Source organism: Arvicanthis niloticus, chromosome 2 (assembly GCF_011762505.2).
Source record: "Arvicanthis niloticus isolate mArvNil1 chromosome 2, mArvNil1.pat.X, whole genome shotgun sequence".
Taxonomy (NCBI): Eukaryota; Metazoa; Chordata; class Mammalia; order Rodentia; family Muridae; genus Arvicanthis; species Arvicanthis niloticus.
This window is the reverse complement of record NC_047659.1, coordinates 85,506,805-85,524,560: the sequence shown is the minus strand read 5'-3', so window position 1 is coordinate 85,524,560 and position 17,756 is coordinate 85,506,805. Positions and strand designations below refer to the sequence as shown.

At 42.2% G+C, this 17,756-nt stretch overlaps 1 protein-coding gene and 2 long non-coding RNA genes across 7 annotated transcripts in view; 1 reads left to right on the top strand and 2 right to left on the bottom strand.

The window, feature by feature from the left end:
- Positions 1–11,634, bottom strand: part of LOC117702975 (uncharacterized) — a 54,174-nt gene extending 42,540 nt beyond the window's left edge. The window contains exons 1-3 of one of the 4 annotated variants that reach the window (XR_013108749.1): positions 11,481–11,634; positions 8,176–8,217; positions 4,818–4,840 (exon numbers count right to left, since the gene is read on the bottom strand). This is a non-coding gene — a long non-coding RNA (uncharacterized LOC117702975). Of the gene's footprint in view, positions 1–4,817; positions 8,218–11,480 lie in introns of all 4 variants that reach the window. The other 3 variants (XR_013108747.1, XR_013108748.1, XR_004606122.2) reach the window with 3 other exon arrangements.
- A 395-nt stretch (positions 11,635–12,029) lies between these two features.
- Positions 12,030–15,742, top strand: Gjd2 (gap junction protein delta 2). The gene is made up of 2 exons (XM_034494271.2): positions 12,030–12,313; positions 13,402–15,742. The coding sequence occupies exons 1-2, from the start codon at positions 12,243–12,245 to the stop codon at positions 14,294–14,296; spliced, it is 966 nt and encodes a 321-aa protein (XP_034350162.1). The 5' UTR covers positions 12,030–12,242; the 3' UTR covers positions 14,297–15,742.
- The window catches only part of LOC143441396 (uncharacterized), an 89,134-nt gene continuing 83,699 nt past the window's right edge, over positions 12,322–17,756 (bottom strand). For both annotated transcript variants that reach the window (XR_013108750.1, XR_013108751.1), the window contains exon 3: positions 12,322–13,316. This is a non-coding gene — a long non-coding RNA (uncharacterized LOC143441396). The remainder of the gene's footprint in view (positions 13,317–17,756) is intronic.

Genomic DNA, 17,756 nt, shown 5'->3' with positions numbered 1-17,756 from the left:
TCATTGCCAAGTGTAGTGATGTCCAATCCTTCTTTCTCACAGATTCTTAGGAGAATTAGATATGATATTGATCCTTTAAAAAGTGCTTGGGGATTAAGCATGCATCTTGTCTTGTCTTCCAGCGAGAAATTACAACAATGCCTGTCGTGTATACATTTCAGTAAGAGTATAGGAGCTTGTATATTTTATCAATAGTTGGCAAAATGTATGAAGTACTGTGAAAGAGGGAGCAAAGTGACAAGCCATCTCTGTGAACTGGTTTTATGATGGGAAGCTCACTCTATGCCAAGGCTAGCCTTGAAGGCAAAACTCTCTGGAATGCTTAGATTATAGGCATCAATGACGATGACCCATCCAGCCCTGTCTTAACCCAGACTAAGCTCTCCAAATCTTTGACATATACATCACACCTACCCACAGACTTATATAAACTTCTGCTTCTGGGTAATTTATTTTCCCTATTTATTATTTTTTTTAAGTTTTAAAGATTACCTAATGAGGTATATAAAGATATATACTATCACGTGGGCTATCGGCCTGGGAAAGAAGTGTAGCTTAGTTGTCAAATGCTTGCCTAGAAACATTGTGTGTACATGCCTGTGTATATGTGTGCTCACACAGACATGTACAGTGTTGGAGATGGAATTCTGGGCCTGTGCACTCCTACTGCTGAGCCCTTTCGAACCCAGAAAATATGTACTTTGAATGAAACTGAAACCTATTCCACATAACTTACTCATTCATCAAAAATCTCCACAAGTCTCTGCCCTAGTGCATCAGCAACTATGCACTTGACAATGTGAAGTGCCACCGACTACAGTGTGGCTCTTCATGCACCTGGAAGGTCATGTGACAGTTCCACCGGCTGCTTCTGTAGAGAGCAGTTTAGGCACTTGCTGACTCATGATTGTGATTTTTCTCTGGAGCTGCTGTATTTATGAGTATTTATAAGTGTCCTCACTAATGGTAAACTCATTCCCTCAAGGGAAGGTTGATTTTGCAAATAGCTAAAGAACCCCTGGGCACTAATGGCTGACATGAAGAACCTTTCCAACTTGTAATTCATAGAAGTAGAAGGAAGTTGGACCTGACCGCACAGCAGTCTGCTATGCAATGCAGGTACAAGCCATTTTTAAAAATCTTTTTTAACTTTAGATTCACTGAAAAAAATGCATTTTCACATTTGAGTAACCAAGCTGGCTCATACAACCTGTAGAAAAAAAAATCAAGGTATAAATGACTGATGAGAGTTTTCTAATCTACCAATAAGGGGCTTTGAAGACAACCCCCAAACAGAAGCCAAACAGACACTCAGAAACACTCTTGAGTTATGGCACCATGCTTGGAGTGTCTGTGTTCTTAAGGACATAGCTTCATTTTATTCTCTTTATGATTGCTTGTTAATAGCAGTATTAGTTGAACACTTTAGTCCTATCTTGACAGTTGCTCTACCTTTAAATAAATATTAATGTCTCAACATTCTTCTTCCTGTGCAGAACCCTACCCCCTACCTAAACTTCATTCTAGACTTCGCTAAACTATAGAATAGAGGCAAACTTGGACTTTTATTGGAGGGGTAGAAGGAGGGATACAGACAACACATAAACCTTGACTCTTTCATTGTGTGGTCATTCTTACCATGCATTTGAATTAACAGATGCCAGAGAGCTGTCTTGCATAATTTGTTTCCTGTGGCTAAAAATGAACAAGTTTGGATGAAGCATCACAGTGAAGAATTACCTCTGAGATCTATCCACTTGTGGTTTCTGTTGGCCATTGTAATGAGGGGCTATTTGTGTGTGTGTGTGTGTGTGTGTGTGTGTGTGTGTGTTTGATTTTGGTTTTTTGGGTTTTTTTGGGTTTTGTTTGTTTGTTTGTTTGTTTTGTTTTTTGTTTTTTGTTTTTTTGCAATCAGCAGAGGTTTATTGGGGAGAGTTGGCTAGCCAAGGTCAAAACTGCTCATCTACACAGGAACAGAATTTTGACAAAAGGCCAGCAAGCTGAGGGGTTTTTTTTTTATAGCATGGGGTGGGGAAAGGAAGGAATTTTCACACGGTTACACGATTGGTTGCATTTTCGCACAGTTACACATGATTGGTTGTTTTACAAATTTTGAACATCAGCAGGCTGTAACACTGGGAAAACCTCAAGGGATGGGGGTAACCAAGAACAGTGGAACATTTCAGAGGAACCCACCCTAAATGATTTAGAGCCACGTGAAAATCACTCTGCATACTCATTCTTCTCAAAAATGTAGTTTTACCATGTCACTGTGCCCTACCCTGTCATTACCAACTATTTCAAGTTAACTATTTCTCACTTGCCATAACCCCACCCTGAGGCTTGAGGAATGTTAATCCAGCAAGTGTCCTCTGATTCAGGGATAATGCATGAGGGGCTATTTGTGTCCTCCATAATTAGATAGCATTACAGTTTAACTGTTGGTAGATGCAATCATCTGCTAGATCTAGAGATGTGTTTCTTTGATGTAAACATAATCTTTGAAGGAAGACAGGTATCTGTGTGAGGATATTCACCGAGTCTAAGCAGCTGGGATCTGCAATAGCAGTATCCCACTCTTTCCTTGACTCTATTCTTGCTCACTCTCTGTTGAGATTAGAATAAAAAATGCCCCATAAACAGTTGCATGTGGGCCAGGTGATGCCACTGTTTTGGAAAGTTGTGGCACCTTTGGGAGGTGTAGTGGTCACTAATTTGGGATGGGGTGTTTTATAGATAACTATTACTTTCCATTCATTGTTTCCTGACTGTAAATATAAATTGATGGCCCAGCCTAGGGATTCTGATATCACATCTTTCTCTTTCAGCACAATAGAGTGGACTGCCTCAAACTGTAAGCAGAAGTAAATACGCTGTCCTGGACTTGCTTCTTGTCGGCAACTTGATCACAGAAACTAGAAAAGAAATACATCTTTCTAACCAAATCTTACTGCAATGCAAATAGAGCACCCCTTTGAATCTTAATAAACAAACCCAATGGGCTCAAGGATCAAGAGCACATACTACTCCTAGAGAAGAGACAAGAATTCCCCAGCACCTATTTGGGATAACTTCACAATCACCTGTGACTTCAGCCCCAAGGTACCTGACACCCTCTTCTGATCTCTGAGGGTGGTATACTCACATGTACATACCCACATAGATACATATACATAATTATTTTTTAACCTTAAAGAATAAGCTTAGTTGTATCACTCCTTTCTTACCTTTTTTCAAATAGTGCACATGACTATTAAGAAAGATAATTAAGCATCTTTAACTCAGCATATTAAAGTCTACCTGAATTGATGCCTACCTACTTCCCCTGCTTTGTCTCAAGCCTCTGCTTGCTTTGCTGAGCCACAGAGAAAACTCAAACTCAGTTCTTTAAATGTGCATCTGTGTCTTACCTAGGGTTTGTTCTGTGCTGTTTCTACAGCTGAGAATGCTGCTCTCCCTGTCCCTTGAGTTTTGCTTACTGCTCCCTTCGATCTCAGCTACAGAATGTATTTCATCACCCAACGCATCCCTTCAGAGTAGGCCAATCTTTCCCTGATCCATTATACACCATGGCCTGTATATCTCAGAGTGGTCACTTAATAGTTTGTTTTTAACCACAGTTTTCAATGTAAACTTTGGCATTTGAGATTACTTGATTCATTACCATGTGGTTAAAATGCAGATGTCTTTCCTACTAGATTTTAAGTTTGATGAGGTCAGAGACCATGTTGCTCTACTCAGTTTGTCTTCTCCTGGCACACAGGCAGCAATGACTAAGTCTCATTGAACAAATGAATGAATGTGATCAGAAACCTGCATGTGCGGAGATGAAGTATAAGTGATTTGGGAGGGTGTGATTGAATCAATGATTATAAACACATAATAGATATTTGTGAAAGTCTATTGATTTTTTTTTTTAAATATGCCTTGGACTAGACCAATGACTCACTGCAATGAACATTTGCAAGTAAAGGTTCATGGACAAAGTGTATAGTGTGGGACACACTGATATGCTACAGCTTCCACGAGGAAATGTTTTTCATCCTTTGTTATAGTTTATTTTTTTATTTTGTGTTTTTGCTTTTTATCTCTTTAGTGGGTGGGGCTTGCAGGGGTTGAAAGTAGATACAAAGGGACAGAGAGATGAGTGGGACTGGTGTACATGATGTGAATCTCACAAAGAATCAGTAAAAAACTGTAAAGAAAATGCTCTTCTGAAAGATTGGAGGTAGAAAAGGTTATTAGTCAATAGAGTAATAATTTAGGTATAATAACTAAGTACTAGTTAATAGAGTAAATAAACAATAATATGTATCCATTCAGTCTCCTTCCATTTTTTTATTATGATGCCTACTCAACAAAACAACTACAAAGTAAATGATCCAGGTATGTGGCTCTCTGACTATCCACGCTGTTCTAGAAAAGTGCAGGAAATGAGAGAGACAGTTCAACTGCTTGGTGGTCCTCTTTTATACCACTTGGAATAAGTTGATCAGAATATAAACTATATTTTGGAAAGTTTTAAATGGAGTTACCATTGGTGGTGGTGGCACATGTCTTTAATCCCAGCACTTTCGAGGCAGAGGTAGGTAGACCTCTAATTTCAAGGCCATCCTGGCCTATAGAGAGAGTACCAGGACAGCCAGGGCTGTTATACAGAGAAACCCTGTCTTGAACAAAGCAAGCAAGCAAACAAACAAACAAAAGAAAACAATGAACTTATATTTTTGATTGAAGTTTCTATCCTATGGTTGGTTGCTAGGCAGCAAAGTTATAATTTTATTATCAGCAGTAACATATTTGATTTATTTTCTTACCTTACTGAACAGCAATCCCACCTCTGCCTGAAACGGAGTAAACTTAATTGGTGACTTCACAACAAAAACAATAATGCTTGAGGACAGAATTCATGGACTGTTCTTCTGCTCTGAATAAAAGATGTAATCGGATGCAATCATTTCATTAATACACACATGCTCCTGTAATGGAAATTCAGAGGAGCAGATGGCCAGGAGTGGACTGGGATGAAATGAGATGGGTGTTTTCAGTTTAGCAACTAACTACTTAGCCTGTGTGGATTATATTAAGTACTTACAGAACCACATGAACACATTTTCAGAATGAAATTCTGGCTTTGTGTTCAGCAGCAGCCATTCCCATCATGAGCAAAAAGCCCGCTTCACTGGGCTTGTTAAGAGTACCACGACTCTGTAGTTAATGGTGTTCTTTATTACAGTGGGGCTTAAATTTGACTGCATATTAGAGCCAGAATAAGCTAAATATTTTTTCTTTGGAAAATACAAATGCATAGACTTCGCTTCCAGGAATGCTGACTTTTATTGGTCTGAGTAGAGCTTAGGTACTGTGAGCTTTCAAAGCTCCCTGGTGATTTTAAGATGCAGTAAATATAAGAATCATTGCATTTGTATGATTCCCATATTTCCACAAGTTGAACCCTTTATAGAGCAATAAATGAAGCAAGTACTTTTTGTGCAATATCATTTGGAAAGGTTTAGATATCCCTTGCTTCCAAATAGCTGTTCACTTCTTAAAGCATAGTATTCAAAAAACTACCTAAAAAACTTCATTTCTTTGGATGAAGGCTTTGCAACTTAAATAAGGATAATTCCTCTGAGAGGGATAATACATTAAGTGGTTATCAGTTATTAACACCCTGTGTGTGTTCTCTTATCGGATTACTTTCCTTTGTGGTGGGAGAGTAAGGGGTGGGAGTGGAGGAAGCATAATGATGGAGAATTCAAATGATCAACAGGATATAAATTCAATGTGAATCCACCAGGGTAGAAACATGAGTATATTGCAAAAGAGTCCCAACCTTCCCAATGCTACGATTCTTTAATAAATACAGTTCCTTATATTTTGGTGACCCGCAGCCATAAAATTATTTCATTGCTACTTCATAACTATAATTTCCTACTGTTATGAATCACGCTGTAAATATATGATGTACAGTATATCTGTTATTCAACCCCCAAAGGGGTCATAACCCACATGTTGAGAACCACTGAATTAAACTGAATACAGAATGACCAAGTGAGGGCAGCCCCTCTCTGGTCTCAATCCACTGCAGAAACAAGAACCTCTTTATAGAAGTCTTTTTTGCGGGTGCTTAAGAAAGACCAGAAGCCAAATTGGTTGACAAAAACAACCTCTGAACTAGACTACCCCTGAGTCCCAGGGATCCTGACAAAACAGATGTTGGCAGCTTCAGAAAGCTAAAAAGTAGGCAGCCATTAGGGTCCACATAGGGCTTGAGCATAAGCTTCAACTCCTAGAGACATTTCCTCTGGGAACTCACTCCGATCCCACCTTATAATATTGGAAACTTAGCTAAGGCAGCAAGAAGAACTCAACCCTGAAGTCTGACTTTCAGCACTGCACTCTGGTGTAAAAGAAGCAGAGGCAGGGTGCTGATGACAACCAAAAGATATTCTCCCAGTTTGACAATTTCTCAAGGGCAGGCCCTGCCCACACGTATTTCCTCTGTAATTTCCTCATCTCTTTTATACAGACTGCAAACTCAGCAGGAAGCCTAGCTATATCCTGCGTGGCTGGGGCTTTGGGTGGACAGTGACAAAGAGATCGTGGAGGGGCGGGTACCCAGACGCCAGGAAGGCTCTTTTGCCCTCACTGTAGCTGAATAACTTGTGAATAGCTTTGACTTAAAAGAAATCTCTTCCTGCAGGTCTAATGAGCCTCCCTGGGAAGCTCCCGATGTGAATGGGAATCACGACTTGACATAAACGGGAAAGATTGTGTGTCAGCAGAGCTGATTTGATTCTTAATGGAGTGTTAATTTATTTGCTGTGATTTCACACATCTGCTTTGGCCACAATACCATATTACGTTAATCCCTGAGATATTGCTGCGCAAGGTATATTTTCTATATACAAGGTGAGTGAGGAATGGGGAATTTGTACATGTGATTTTTTTAAAGGGGTACATACTCTTTTATTTAAAGGACTAGCCAGGGGAAGATGGTAGATTAGACCATTAGTTAGGAACATGGTCACAGTTTGGATTTTGGGTTCATGAGATAGCAACAGAGTCTGACCATATTTAGGATTATCATGATCTGTAGGTTGGACAGTTTTATTCGTCTTTGAGACAGTAAATTTTGTGTGTCCTTCAAGGCAATTCTCTAAAGATCTGGACTGAGATTTAAACATATGGAAGAAGCACAAAAGATAAAAAGGGAGATATCCCTTTGCACCAAAGAATAGATTCCAATTGCCATTTATGTTCTTTTAAGTCTCCTAAGACAGGTTAGTTTTGCCCCTTCCAACGACAGTTTGAGATTTCCATTGGGGAACAGATGCATGTAAGCCACTGGGGGAGATGAAGCTGAGTTACTTCTGTTTGTGAATGATATGTGAAAGACTTTAATGTGAAGACCAATCCCAAGTGGAATGGCGTCCCTCTGAATCACACAAATCCCAGGAGACTGCAGATGTTGCCACTTCCCAGGAGAAACGTGTCTGGGGCTCTGCTCAGCTTTCTAAGGCCACCTTGCTGATGCTGATGCTGATGCTGATGCTGATGCTGATGCTGATGCTGATGCTGATGCTGATGCTGATGCTGATGCTGATGCTGATGCTGATGCTGATGCTGATGCTGATGCTGCAGCATGAGCTGTGCTGCTGCAGCACTACCTGGCTTAGTTTATTTAGCAAGTGTCATGACCACAGTGAAGAGGAAAAGAGGAGAGAGGAGAGCAGCAGGGACCAGTAGTTATCAACACACCCCCACCCTCAGTAATACAGACTAGCTGTAATTTGTAAAGATCCCTATGTGGCAAGTGGATCCCCTTTTCCTCTTTGTATTAAATATACACCATGAATTAAAATACCAATTAAATTATAATTAAATATACCAATTAAAAATACCAATGTATTAAAAATACACCATAAAGAAAAGCAGAGACCATCTCCAGTCAGGGAACATGTGGCTCTCTTAGGTCACACGAATTCGATGTTCTGTGTGTCTTCATATAGTCCTCCAACAAATGCTTCATTTCCACATTGCTGAAGAGTTGTGGAAAGCACCATGAGTACACGTCCCTGTCATCCCAATCACACATGGCCCAGGAAAGCAGAAGTCAACAGATCAACCTATATTCTTACAAGTGTGACGTTCCAGTGAGGTTTCACTTACCAAATATTTGAAGTCAAGCTGTTAACAGGTTCGGTGTGGAACCTGTGGTTGAAGAAAATGAAGTTTTAAGCATATGTAAAGGTAGGAGCACATTCAGACACATTCACATAGAAAATTATGTCATTGTTGGAAGCTCTACATTCCATTCTCAAGTCAGAATAGTCAACCCACACCCTTCACTAGTCTTTGCCCCTTTTCCTATAGAAGAAAGGAAACTTTCCCTAGTTGGTTAATGTGTATTGCTATTTGCTAAGACAGGGATTTACAAAGTGAACAACCCAGAAATTATTGTGATTTAGATACTTTCAGGTGCCTATGTTCTCCATGATCCTAACTATCTGAAAGGTCTTTGTTGTTTTAAATTATGTCAGTCTTCCCAAAGACTCTGACTGCATTTGCTGCTGTATGCTAAAGATGCCATGGAAAACAGCATGGTGGATGAATTATGCCTTCTGTTCCCTAAGGATTTATGTTCTAGTGAGGTCAGAAGTGAAAGGTCCACCTTTACCCTAACATGTACAGTCCCTATGAAGTTTCACTTAATGAGGCACATATAGGCCTGCTTAAAGATCTGTGAAGACTGGGGTGGGATTTCTTGGTTTCTAGGATTCATTCCTGCACTAGCAAGCATGGGATGTAAAAGTTCTCCAAATTTCAAGTAACAATAGATTGTTAGCAACTCAAAAACTTGAACCTTACTTGCCCAGACTTTAATTTAGCAATCTGATATGGAACCTAACTGTCTGTATTCTTAACATACTCAAGTGGCCTACTAGATACTAAGGTTAATTCTATTAGTCCTAAATTTGATTTTCATCTGATGACATTTATTTAGTGTTGTAGAATGAGATTTAAATTAGAATTAATGGGAGGAACTTTGCAGTTGACTTAAATGAGTATCTTCAATCAGAGGAGAATTGAGCCAGTCAGAAACTAGGCAGATGAAATAGTGCCCCAAGGAAGGTCAGAGAGGCCCAGCTGTGCGCAGAACCTCTTCATAGTTAATGCAGAACAATCAAGGCAAATTACCCCTTGAAAATGGAGTAGACTGGGCTTAAAAGAGAAAGTGAAACACAACTGTGTTAGACAACTCATGAATGATTTCTGAAAATGAAAATAGTTAAAAGTTGGATCTTTTCTGGATTTTGTAGCCCCAACTTTTGGAATAACATTTGTGTTTTCTCTCTAGATTTCATTTCTACACCCTTGCACATTTGTCTTGACAGATCTTTGACCTTTGAAATACAGAGGTTTGAAATGTAAGGTAATAAAATTTAAATTGATAAATATTTTAAAGTTATATTTTGTCCTATGGAAGTTTCTTGCAGCCTATAACTTTAATTTCCTGAATGTATTTTCATACAGTTTCACAGAGAAATTGGGGTTTGTGCTTTTTTTCTGTTTGTTGCAGTGCAACTGACAACTACATTTTTTTGTTGTTATTGTTGTTGTTTTGTTTTTTGAGACAGGGTTTCTCTGTATAGCCCTGGCTGTCCTGCAACTCACTCTGTAGACCAGGCTGGCCTTGAACTCAGAAATCCACCTGCCTCTGCCTCCCAAATGCTGGGATTAAAAGCGTGCACCACCTGCCTGGCTGACAATTACATTTTTAATAAATAAAATAAAAACTGTTGCTTTTAAAAACGGTGCTAAGAATAAGTTTCTGTAGCCTTAAAAAACAAGTTACTTAACCCATAGATGTCTTTTAGGTTCTATAGAGAAATGTTTTGAGTATTTATATACCAGTGATACTGGTGTGTCGTCCATTTGTTGTATTGAAGCATATTTTCAAATAATAAACTGATGATTAACACGTCAGTCACAGGTCAGTGATTGAAATTTGCATTAGACTCACTATAAAGCTTTGGAAAGCCTTAAGCACAGAAAGCGATTTTGAGTTGTACAACATATTAGGGGACATTTGAAGATAGTTAAACAGATTGTTCTTGGTACTCTGTCATCCATTGTCTCTCTATGATTCTCTACTCCAAAAATGTCTGCCATAGCTGGAACAAATATAGGGACTCAGGGGAGTGAGAGAGAGCCTGGGAGTGTGCATCACGCTTGAAATAAGGGAATCACCATCCCATCTGTTAACTAACTCGAAAGATCTCTTTTCTGTCTCCATTCTTGTACAATTTTTTTTCTGCAGAGAGTGAAACCACCCCCACTGTAACCATGACACTGCCTTTATATGATACACATGTCTCCATTATTTTTAGTGGACCCCTTCACTACCTTCAGTGAAGAGCTGCGTCCTTGAGCTAGAAGTGTCAACCCCAAGAGACAATCTTGGGACAATGGTCCTCTGGTGCTCAAGCTTATGTTCTGTCTGTAAGCATTATGCATGCAGAAGAGGGTGTGTGGGGACTTTGGGCCCTACTACGTATCCTTCTTGGCCCTTCCTCAGGGCCATGAGATACCCAACGGAATCAGTTGTTCTAGAATCAAAAGCACATCCCGGTGTAGCCTATGTGTATGTTCCCTGTGGGTAATTAAGGCCGCATTATATTCCTAAGAGCGGCTAGAAACACTTTCACAGTCATATTTTTGAAAGGATGACAACACCTTACTCATTGTGCTTTCGGTACATTTATATGACACACTCCCAACTTTGGTGTCTCCTAAAATTGACCCTACGTTAATTAGCAGCCTGGTGTGATCGTCTCAATTTTCCTGGGACCAATTAAGTAGATGCTGTAGATGGAACTGACAACAAAATGTAAATTTTAAGACCGATTCTAGAATCTGTTCCTTGAGGGAGGGAGGAAAGCAAAGGCTGAATAAGGAGAGTGGGGGTGGGGTGAGATTGTGAGCTGCTGTTTCTGCTAGATAAACACTGGGTCTGGGTCTCCTTAAATCCAGGCTGGACAGCCGTGCTGACCTGACTAGCATCCCCTACTCCCATCAGTTACGTGCAAATGAAATCACGGCCTCCTGATATGTGCCGGGAGAAATGAGAACGCAATAAGGCCCCTGGCTCGCTGCTAGGCACCTGTTTGGTGGGTAAATACTTTGTACCCAGACCTTCCTGCTCAGAACACCTTCACACCTGCATTTAGGCGTCAGCCAGGAGGAGTCTCATTAGGTATTCCGCACCTCAGCACCTGATCCACACATCGAAGTCCGGACCCTCTGCAGCACTCTCGCAGGCGGCCGTCCTCTCCCGGTAAGGGCTAAAAAAACTCCCTTCCCCCATCACCATTACAAAAGGAATTTTAGTGGTATCTCAGAAGGCCCAAAGCTAAAGGTGAGGGACAGACAGGGACAAGCTAAGCCATCTACTCCGGTCCATCCTCACTCACCAACGTGTCTGTTCTTCCTGCGGGAGGCTGGCGGCCAGGTGAGGATACCTGGGCGCCTCAGAAGCCCCAAGGGGCGCTGCAGTCCTCCGTCTCCCCATCCCCGGCGCAGCGGGGGACTCCAGACCGTCTCCTCCCCCCCGCGGCGCGCGGCCGCGGCCCCTCGGGCTCCGACGCTCGGCGACAGCGGCACGCCGCGCTCTGCTCCCCTCCGCCGACCTGGCGTGACGCAGGCGGAGACTACTTAAGGGCGGATTAGAGGCGGTGGCCGCGGATTCCCCAGCCCCGCAGCCAGCTCTGCGCGCCGCAGCGCGGGAGCGCCAGGTGCCCGCTCCAGTGACAGGCGCTGGGGTCGGTGCGCGGACCCTCCCTCAGACCGCAAGATCGCCGGGACCTCGGCGCAGACACCGGTCTCCGGCGGGCAGGAGCTCGGCCACCTGCACGCTGCCACCCAGCCCCGCCCCTCGCCGAGAGACTGCGGGAGTCCACCTGACCCCCGGACGGCACCGAGGTGCTGTCCAGCTCTTCCGCACCGCGCCAGCAGCTCCATTGGTTGGGACGCACATAGATTGCTTCCCCCTACTCCCCTCTTTTAAGTGCAATAAAGGGGGAGGGCCTCGTGGATTTTTTTAAAACAATTTTTGTTTGCTTCTTTAATTGGGGGCAATTCGCTCCCTGTCAGGAGGTGCGGCCCGGGGAGGGGCCAGGACCAAGAACGTGCCCGATACTGCCCAGTCTTTGTCTGCTGCCTCCGGATGCACAGCGATGGGGGAATGGACCATCTTGGAGAGGCTGCTGGAAGCCGCGGTGCAGCAGCACTCCACTATGATTGGGAGGTAAGGGCACCAAGCCAGCCGTCAGCGGCCCGTCGGGCGGCCCTTGGGAATACCTTCTCCTGTCTCTAACGACCCCCAGCTCCCCACCCCCCAGCAAGCCCTTTGCCTCCTCCCCAACCTCTGTCCAAGTGCCAGTGTTGCCTGCATTAAGGGATTACCCGACGCCCAGTGACGCCCCCCTCCTCCAGTCACTCCTGACCAGCTCCCCCATACTTTCTCTATAAAGCACCACAGGGGGGAGGGGATTCACACTTCCCTCATCAGAAAAGGACTTGTGGACTCAGTCCTGGTACCCCCACTCTCCGGAGTCAGCGCCAATCTCCATCTGGTTCCCTAAATAGAATCTACAAGGAAGGCAGAATTGCATTTGGACAGAGAAGGGCAAGTGGGGAGATGGATTTGCTCATCACAGCAGATGCACCATTCTTTAACAGATATTTATTAAGCTAGACCATGTTCTCTGTTAAAACTTAGTGTCAGAGAGCCGCACACATAGCTGTCTTCTTCTTGTGAATATATCTATATGTATATATTTATATACACATACATGTATATGGATATTCATATTTATAGCTACCTGCAGTTACCGATTTGTTTGTAGACATGTGAATTTTGTATTCATAACTGTTTCTATAGAGAATTAAGTTCTACATGTTGAGACTAGGACATACACATATAAAAATTAATACTCACCCCAGGTATAGATCTTCAAACACAATTCCTCTGCGAAGGATTCTGCATGCATTTGCCAGAGTAAAGGTGTGTTTAGAATCTCTAGATATTCTTTACATAGAGCTGAGATATATATATATATAACAAAAGGAAATATATGCTACAAAAGGGTCATAAACCATGTATGAAATGTGTAGATGTGAGATCCCTGTAATATGAAATATTACAAGCTTACCAGCACCAAGCAGAAAAGAGATAAAATTGTTTTCTAGGCTCTCAGTTCAGTACCACTCAAAGGTGGACAGCTCCCCTGTTCAAGGACTGGTAAGCACTGAAACAGAAAGCAAAGAACAGGGACTTTCCATCAATGACTTAGCCTATGAGAACCTTTCTCCCCCTCCTCTTCCTCTGCTCAGGATCCTGTTGACTGTGGTGGTGATCTTCCGGATACTCATTGTGGCCATTGTAGGGGAGACGGTGTACGATGATGAGCAGACCATGTTTGTGTGCAACACCCTGCAGCCCGGCTGTAACCAGGCCTGCTATGACCGCGCCTTTCCCATCTCCCATATACGTTACTGGGTCTTCCAGATCATAATGGTGTGCACCCCCAGTCTCTGTTTCATCACCTATTCTGTGCACCAATCCGCCAAGCAGCGAGAACGCCGGTACTCTACTGTCTTCCTAGCCCTGGACAGAGACCCTTCTGAGTCTATAGGGGGACCTGGAGGAACTGGGGGTGGGGGCAGTGGAGGGAGCAAACGAGAAGATAAGAAGTTGCAAAATGCCATTGTCAATGGGGTGCTTCAGAACACAGAGACCACCAGTAAGGAGACAGAACCAGATTGCTTAGAAGTTAAAGAGCTGACTCCACATCCATCTGGGCTGCGCACAGCAGCAAGGTCCAAGCTCCGAAGACAGGAAGGTATCTCCCGCTTCTACATCATCCAAGTAGTGTTTCGAAATGCTCTGGAGATTGGGTTTTTGGTGGGCCAATACTTTCTATATGGCTTCAGTGTCCCAGGGTTGTATGAATGCAACCGTTACCCCTGCATCAAGGAGGTAGAATGTTATGTGTCTAGACCCACTGAGAAGACGGTCTTTCTGGTGTTCATGTTTGCTGTGAGTGGCATTTGTGTGGTGCTCAATCTGGCTGAACTTAACCATCTGGGATGGCGGAAGATCAAACTGGCTGTCCGAGGAGCCCAGGCCAAGAGGAAGTCAGTCTATGAGATACGTAACAAAGACCTGCCTCGAGTCAGTGTTCCCAATTTTGGCAGGACTCAGTCCAGTGACTCTGCCTATGTGTGAAAGAGCAGGTTTGAGGAAGGCCTGCTGGGTGGCAAGTAGCCCCAAGGCAGATGATGTCTCGAGGGTGTACAGGTTTGCCCTCATTTGCCTGATGCTCGCTGTGAAGGTCTAGGATACGAATATTAAGAGGTCTTCATCAACAAGGAGGAGAGGTAGAACTGTCATCACATGCCACACCATCAGTTCTACAGAGACCATTGGGTAGAGTGACAAGACGGCTAAGCTGGACATCCTTGGGCCTTTTCTTTAATGGCCCTTTCTGCTCCTGATAATAGTGAACTGGCGTAGCTGCCAAGCAAGAATTAGCTCTGCTGAGCTCCATATTCTGGTGAATGGCATGAGTCAAACACTCATTGATATAAAATTTGTGACCCATCTCAGCACATACCTTTATCCTGGGCTGCAGAAAAAAAAATCCTGGAGGATATTTCTCCCCCTTAAGCATGCCCCTTTCCCTCAAACCCAGGATAGCATGCCAGCTTTTCTTTTTCCTTGATCTGGCCTTACATTAGCCCTGACACAGTTTATCTGCAAGCTAGAGGGAATTACATGGGGTGCTTTTTGGAGACTGGCCAGGGCAGAGGTTTGCAGTAGAGCCCCCTATGACTGGCTCTTAGTCATTTAAAAAAAAAAAAAAACCTTAGGAATGTCTCAATATTTCCAATTTTTAAAAACTCAAATTGCACTGGTGCTGTTTATTAGGGGTGGGGGATGGGAGGGAGGGAATTTCAACAACACTTCTGTGAGATGGTCATTTCACTGTTGAGCATGTGTTTATGAGCTTTGGGATATTTCTGCCTTCTAGATTATGGACTGTGGATAGAATTAAAATATGTGGGGTTTTGTTTTGTTTTGTTTTGTTGTTGTTGTTGTTGTTGAAATGGAGGGTATCTACTCAAGCCACAGAATTTCTAACTGGTAGATCTTACTATAATTTCTTACCTAATTTTGTGCTACACGGCTGCACGTCATTTTGCCATGGTTTGAACTTACCTGTGTGCTCACACCAGAGACCTTAATCAGCCCATGTCAATCCCAACTTATTATATCATCAGTTATTTTTGAAATACACACACATGCACACAATCACTGGCTTAACAAACCTGGAAGTAAATATTATCGGTTAAGATGTGTTTATGAATATTTATTTGAGACATATACCAAAGGTTAAAAAACCTGTTGTTTGGACTGAGACAATTTTCCTCTCGTTGCTCTTATTCATTTAAGTGCCATATTCCACCTTTCCCACCCACTGTGCATTTAGCTGAAGCACTAGGCAAGGGTAGCATTCAGATAATGTGTTTTTATGGAAGCCCTCTATTTCCTTTGAATTCTTCTTCTTATTATTATGGGGTTTTTTTTTTTGATTTAGATATGGATGTGGTATGTTATACAACCGAGGATTTGTTTAAAATAAAGTTCTTGCCTTTTTTTGTAAACTGGGAAGAGTCTGCATTTTTCTATTTTGATTGGAGTTCTGTTTGTTTAAATGGATGTTCAAAAATGTTATACTGGACAGACATTTGGTCCAGGAAGTGAACAATAGATGGCACGTATCTGAAGATGAATAACAAAGTTCAATTAGCTTTGGGCAGATGGAAGGAAGCTGTCCACGTTGACAAATGTTTAAATGTGAATGGTGAGGTGTTCGAGTGGTATTTCCTATCTTCTTTCTTACTTTAACTTGACGTTTCTCTGTCCGTGTAAGTATATTTTGGGGGCTACAAATGTCAATAATACTGGGCCATGGTAACTCTGTTTAGGAGTGGGGTTTTTTTTTTTTTTCTCTCTCTTTCTCACCATGGATTGTCACAATTGGCAGGCATGCTATTCAACCTGTTGTCTAACAAGAGTTCAGAAGGCATTCTCTACACTATTACTGTCTACTAGAATTTCTCTAGTGATGATAATTTCTCCTGTCCATGCTGTCTAATCTGGGAACAGTTAGCTACGTGTGGCTACTGAGATGTTAAAATGTGGCCAGTGCAACTGAAGAACAGGAGCTCAAGTCTGACTTAATGTTGATTGACTTAAATAGCTGTAATAGTTTGCCTGCTGAAGTATCACACAGTTCTAGACTTTCTCCTCAGCCATTTTTTGTTACATCTTTAAATGGGGATGAATCTTCTGCTTATACTTCATAAGACCTTTCTAGCCATACGGTCCTATTTCTGTAGACCAATGTTCTTTCTCTGTTCTTTAACTTTATACATGTTCTAATCTTAATGAGCTCTTGGTTTGAACGGCAGGAACCAGTGTAGACTTTCCCGGGTGGTTGTTTTTCCAACATAATGGTCACATCTTTTAACTATGACCACGTAAATGCCAATTTTAGAATGAAAATGTGTCTATTTCAATCTATAGGTTTTCATCTGCAGCATAAATAAGCGGTTGAAGATGGTTATCCTTGAGTAAAGAAACAGATTCTCCTCTGCCTTGTGTTTGGTAAGCTAAAAATGTTTCAAGACACCTCCCAGAGCTGAAGGAAGAGTGTCGCTTGAGCTCTCTTAGCATATGCTTGGGTGTGAAAGAAATGGGAATCTGTGTGGAAAACAAGGTCTGTTGTATTTATGCCTTGATGTAGGATTAGAACAGGAATGTTTCCTGATAGAAATGCATCCCTCATCGATGAGCCTCATGTATTGCAGTTTTTTTGATGTTTCTAAACACCTGCAAGAGACAAGATGATGAACCCATGTGTAAGTCACAGAGAAGAAAGCATCCTCTCCGTATATGGTCACACCTCTCACAATGTCTTGCTTTCTATTGAATGAAGACATTTAAATGGATGGGTTAATGGTTCACATAGCCGTGTGATGAATGCAACCTTAATCTCTATTTTGTGACAGGATGCTACTGATACATTTTACATGGCTGAGCTTTTTGGTAAGCTTTAAGTCCTTTCGGTCCATGTAGAAGTACATATATGTTTGCCTCTCTCTCTCTCTCTCTCTCTCTCTCTCTCTCTCTCTCTCTCTCTCTTTCTCTCTGTGTGTGTGTGTGTGTGTGTGTGTGTGTGTGTGTGTGTGTACACATTGGTGTGGCAGTGGGCAACATCTTAACTGGGTTTAAAAGTTTGGCAAGTAGCTTGGAGGGACTAAATCACTTAGTGTTTGGAAAAAATAACTGAAAGTACAGAATTTGTCATTTGTAGGTCCTCAAACATCACAAAGGTCACATAGATGAGTGATAACAGCTCCGTGCTATGTACTCTGACTTCTGGACACAGAGAAGGGCAGGTCTACAAGCAATATTCAGAACAGTGTGCTTCTTGAAAAATGAGAAGACCCTGGAGGACAGAAATACTTTGGACACTACTTGTGTTTATTTTACTTTATATTTTATTAGCAACTTTAGTTTGTCTCGTTTAGTATGCTAGGGCTGAGATAATAGAGTTACATGGATAGGAGAAATAATTTTCTCTTGGTTCTAGCAGCTGAAATGCACAACCAAGGTGTTG

What these genes read in the sequence shown, in the direction of transcription:
- Gjd2 (XM_034494271.2), top strand. Translation starts at nt 12,243, where the DNA reads ATGGGGGAATGGACCATCTTGGAGAGGCTGCTGGAAGCCGCGGTGCAG. An exon ending in CACTCCACTATGATTGGGAG is followed by an intron (nt 12,314 to 13,401) that starts GTAAGGGCACCA and finishes TCCTCTGCTCAG; the next exon opens with GATCCTGTTGACTGTGGTGG.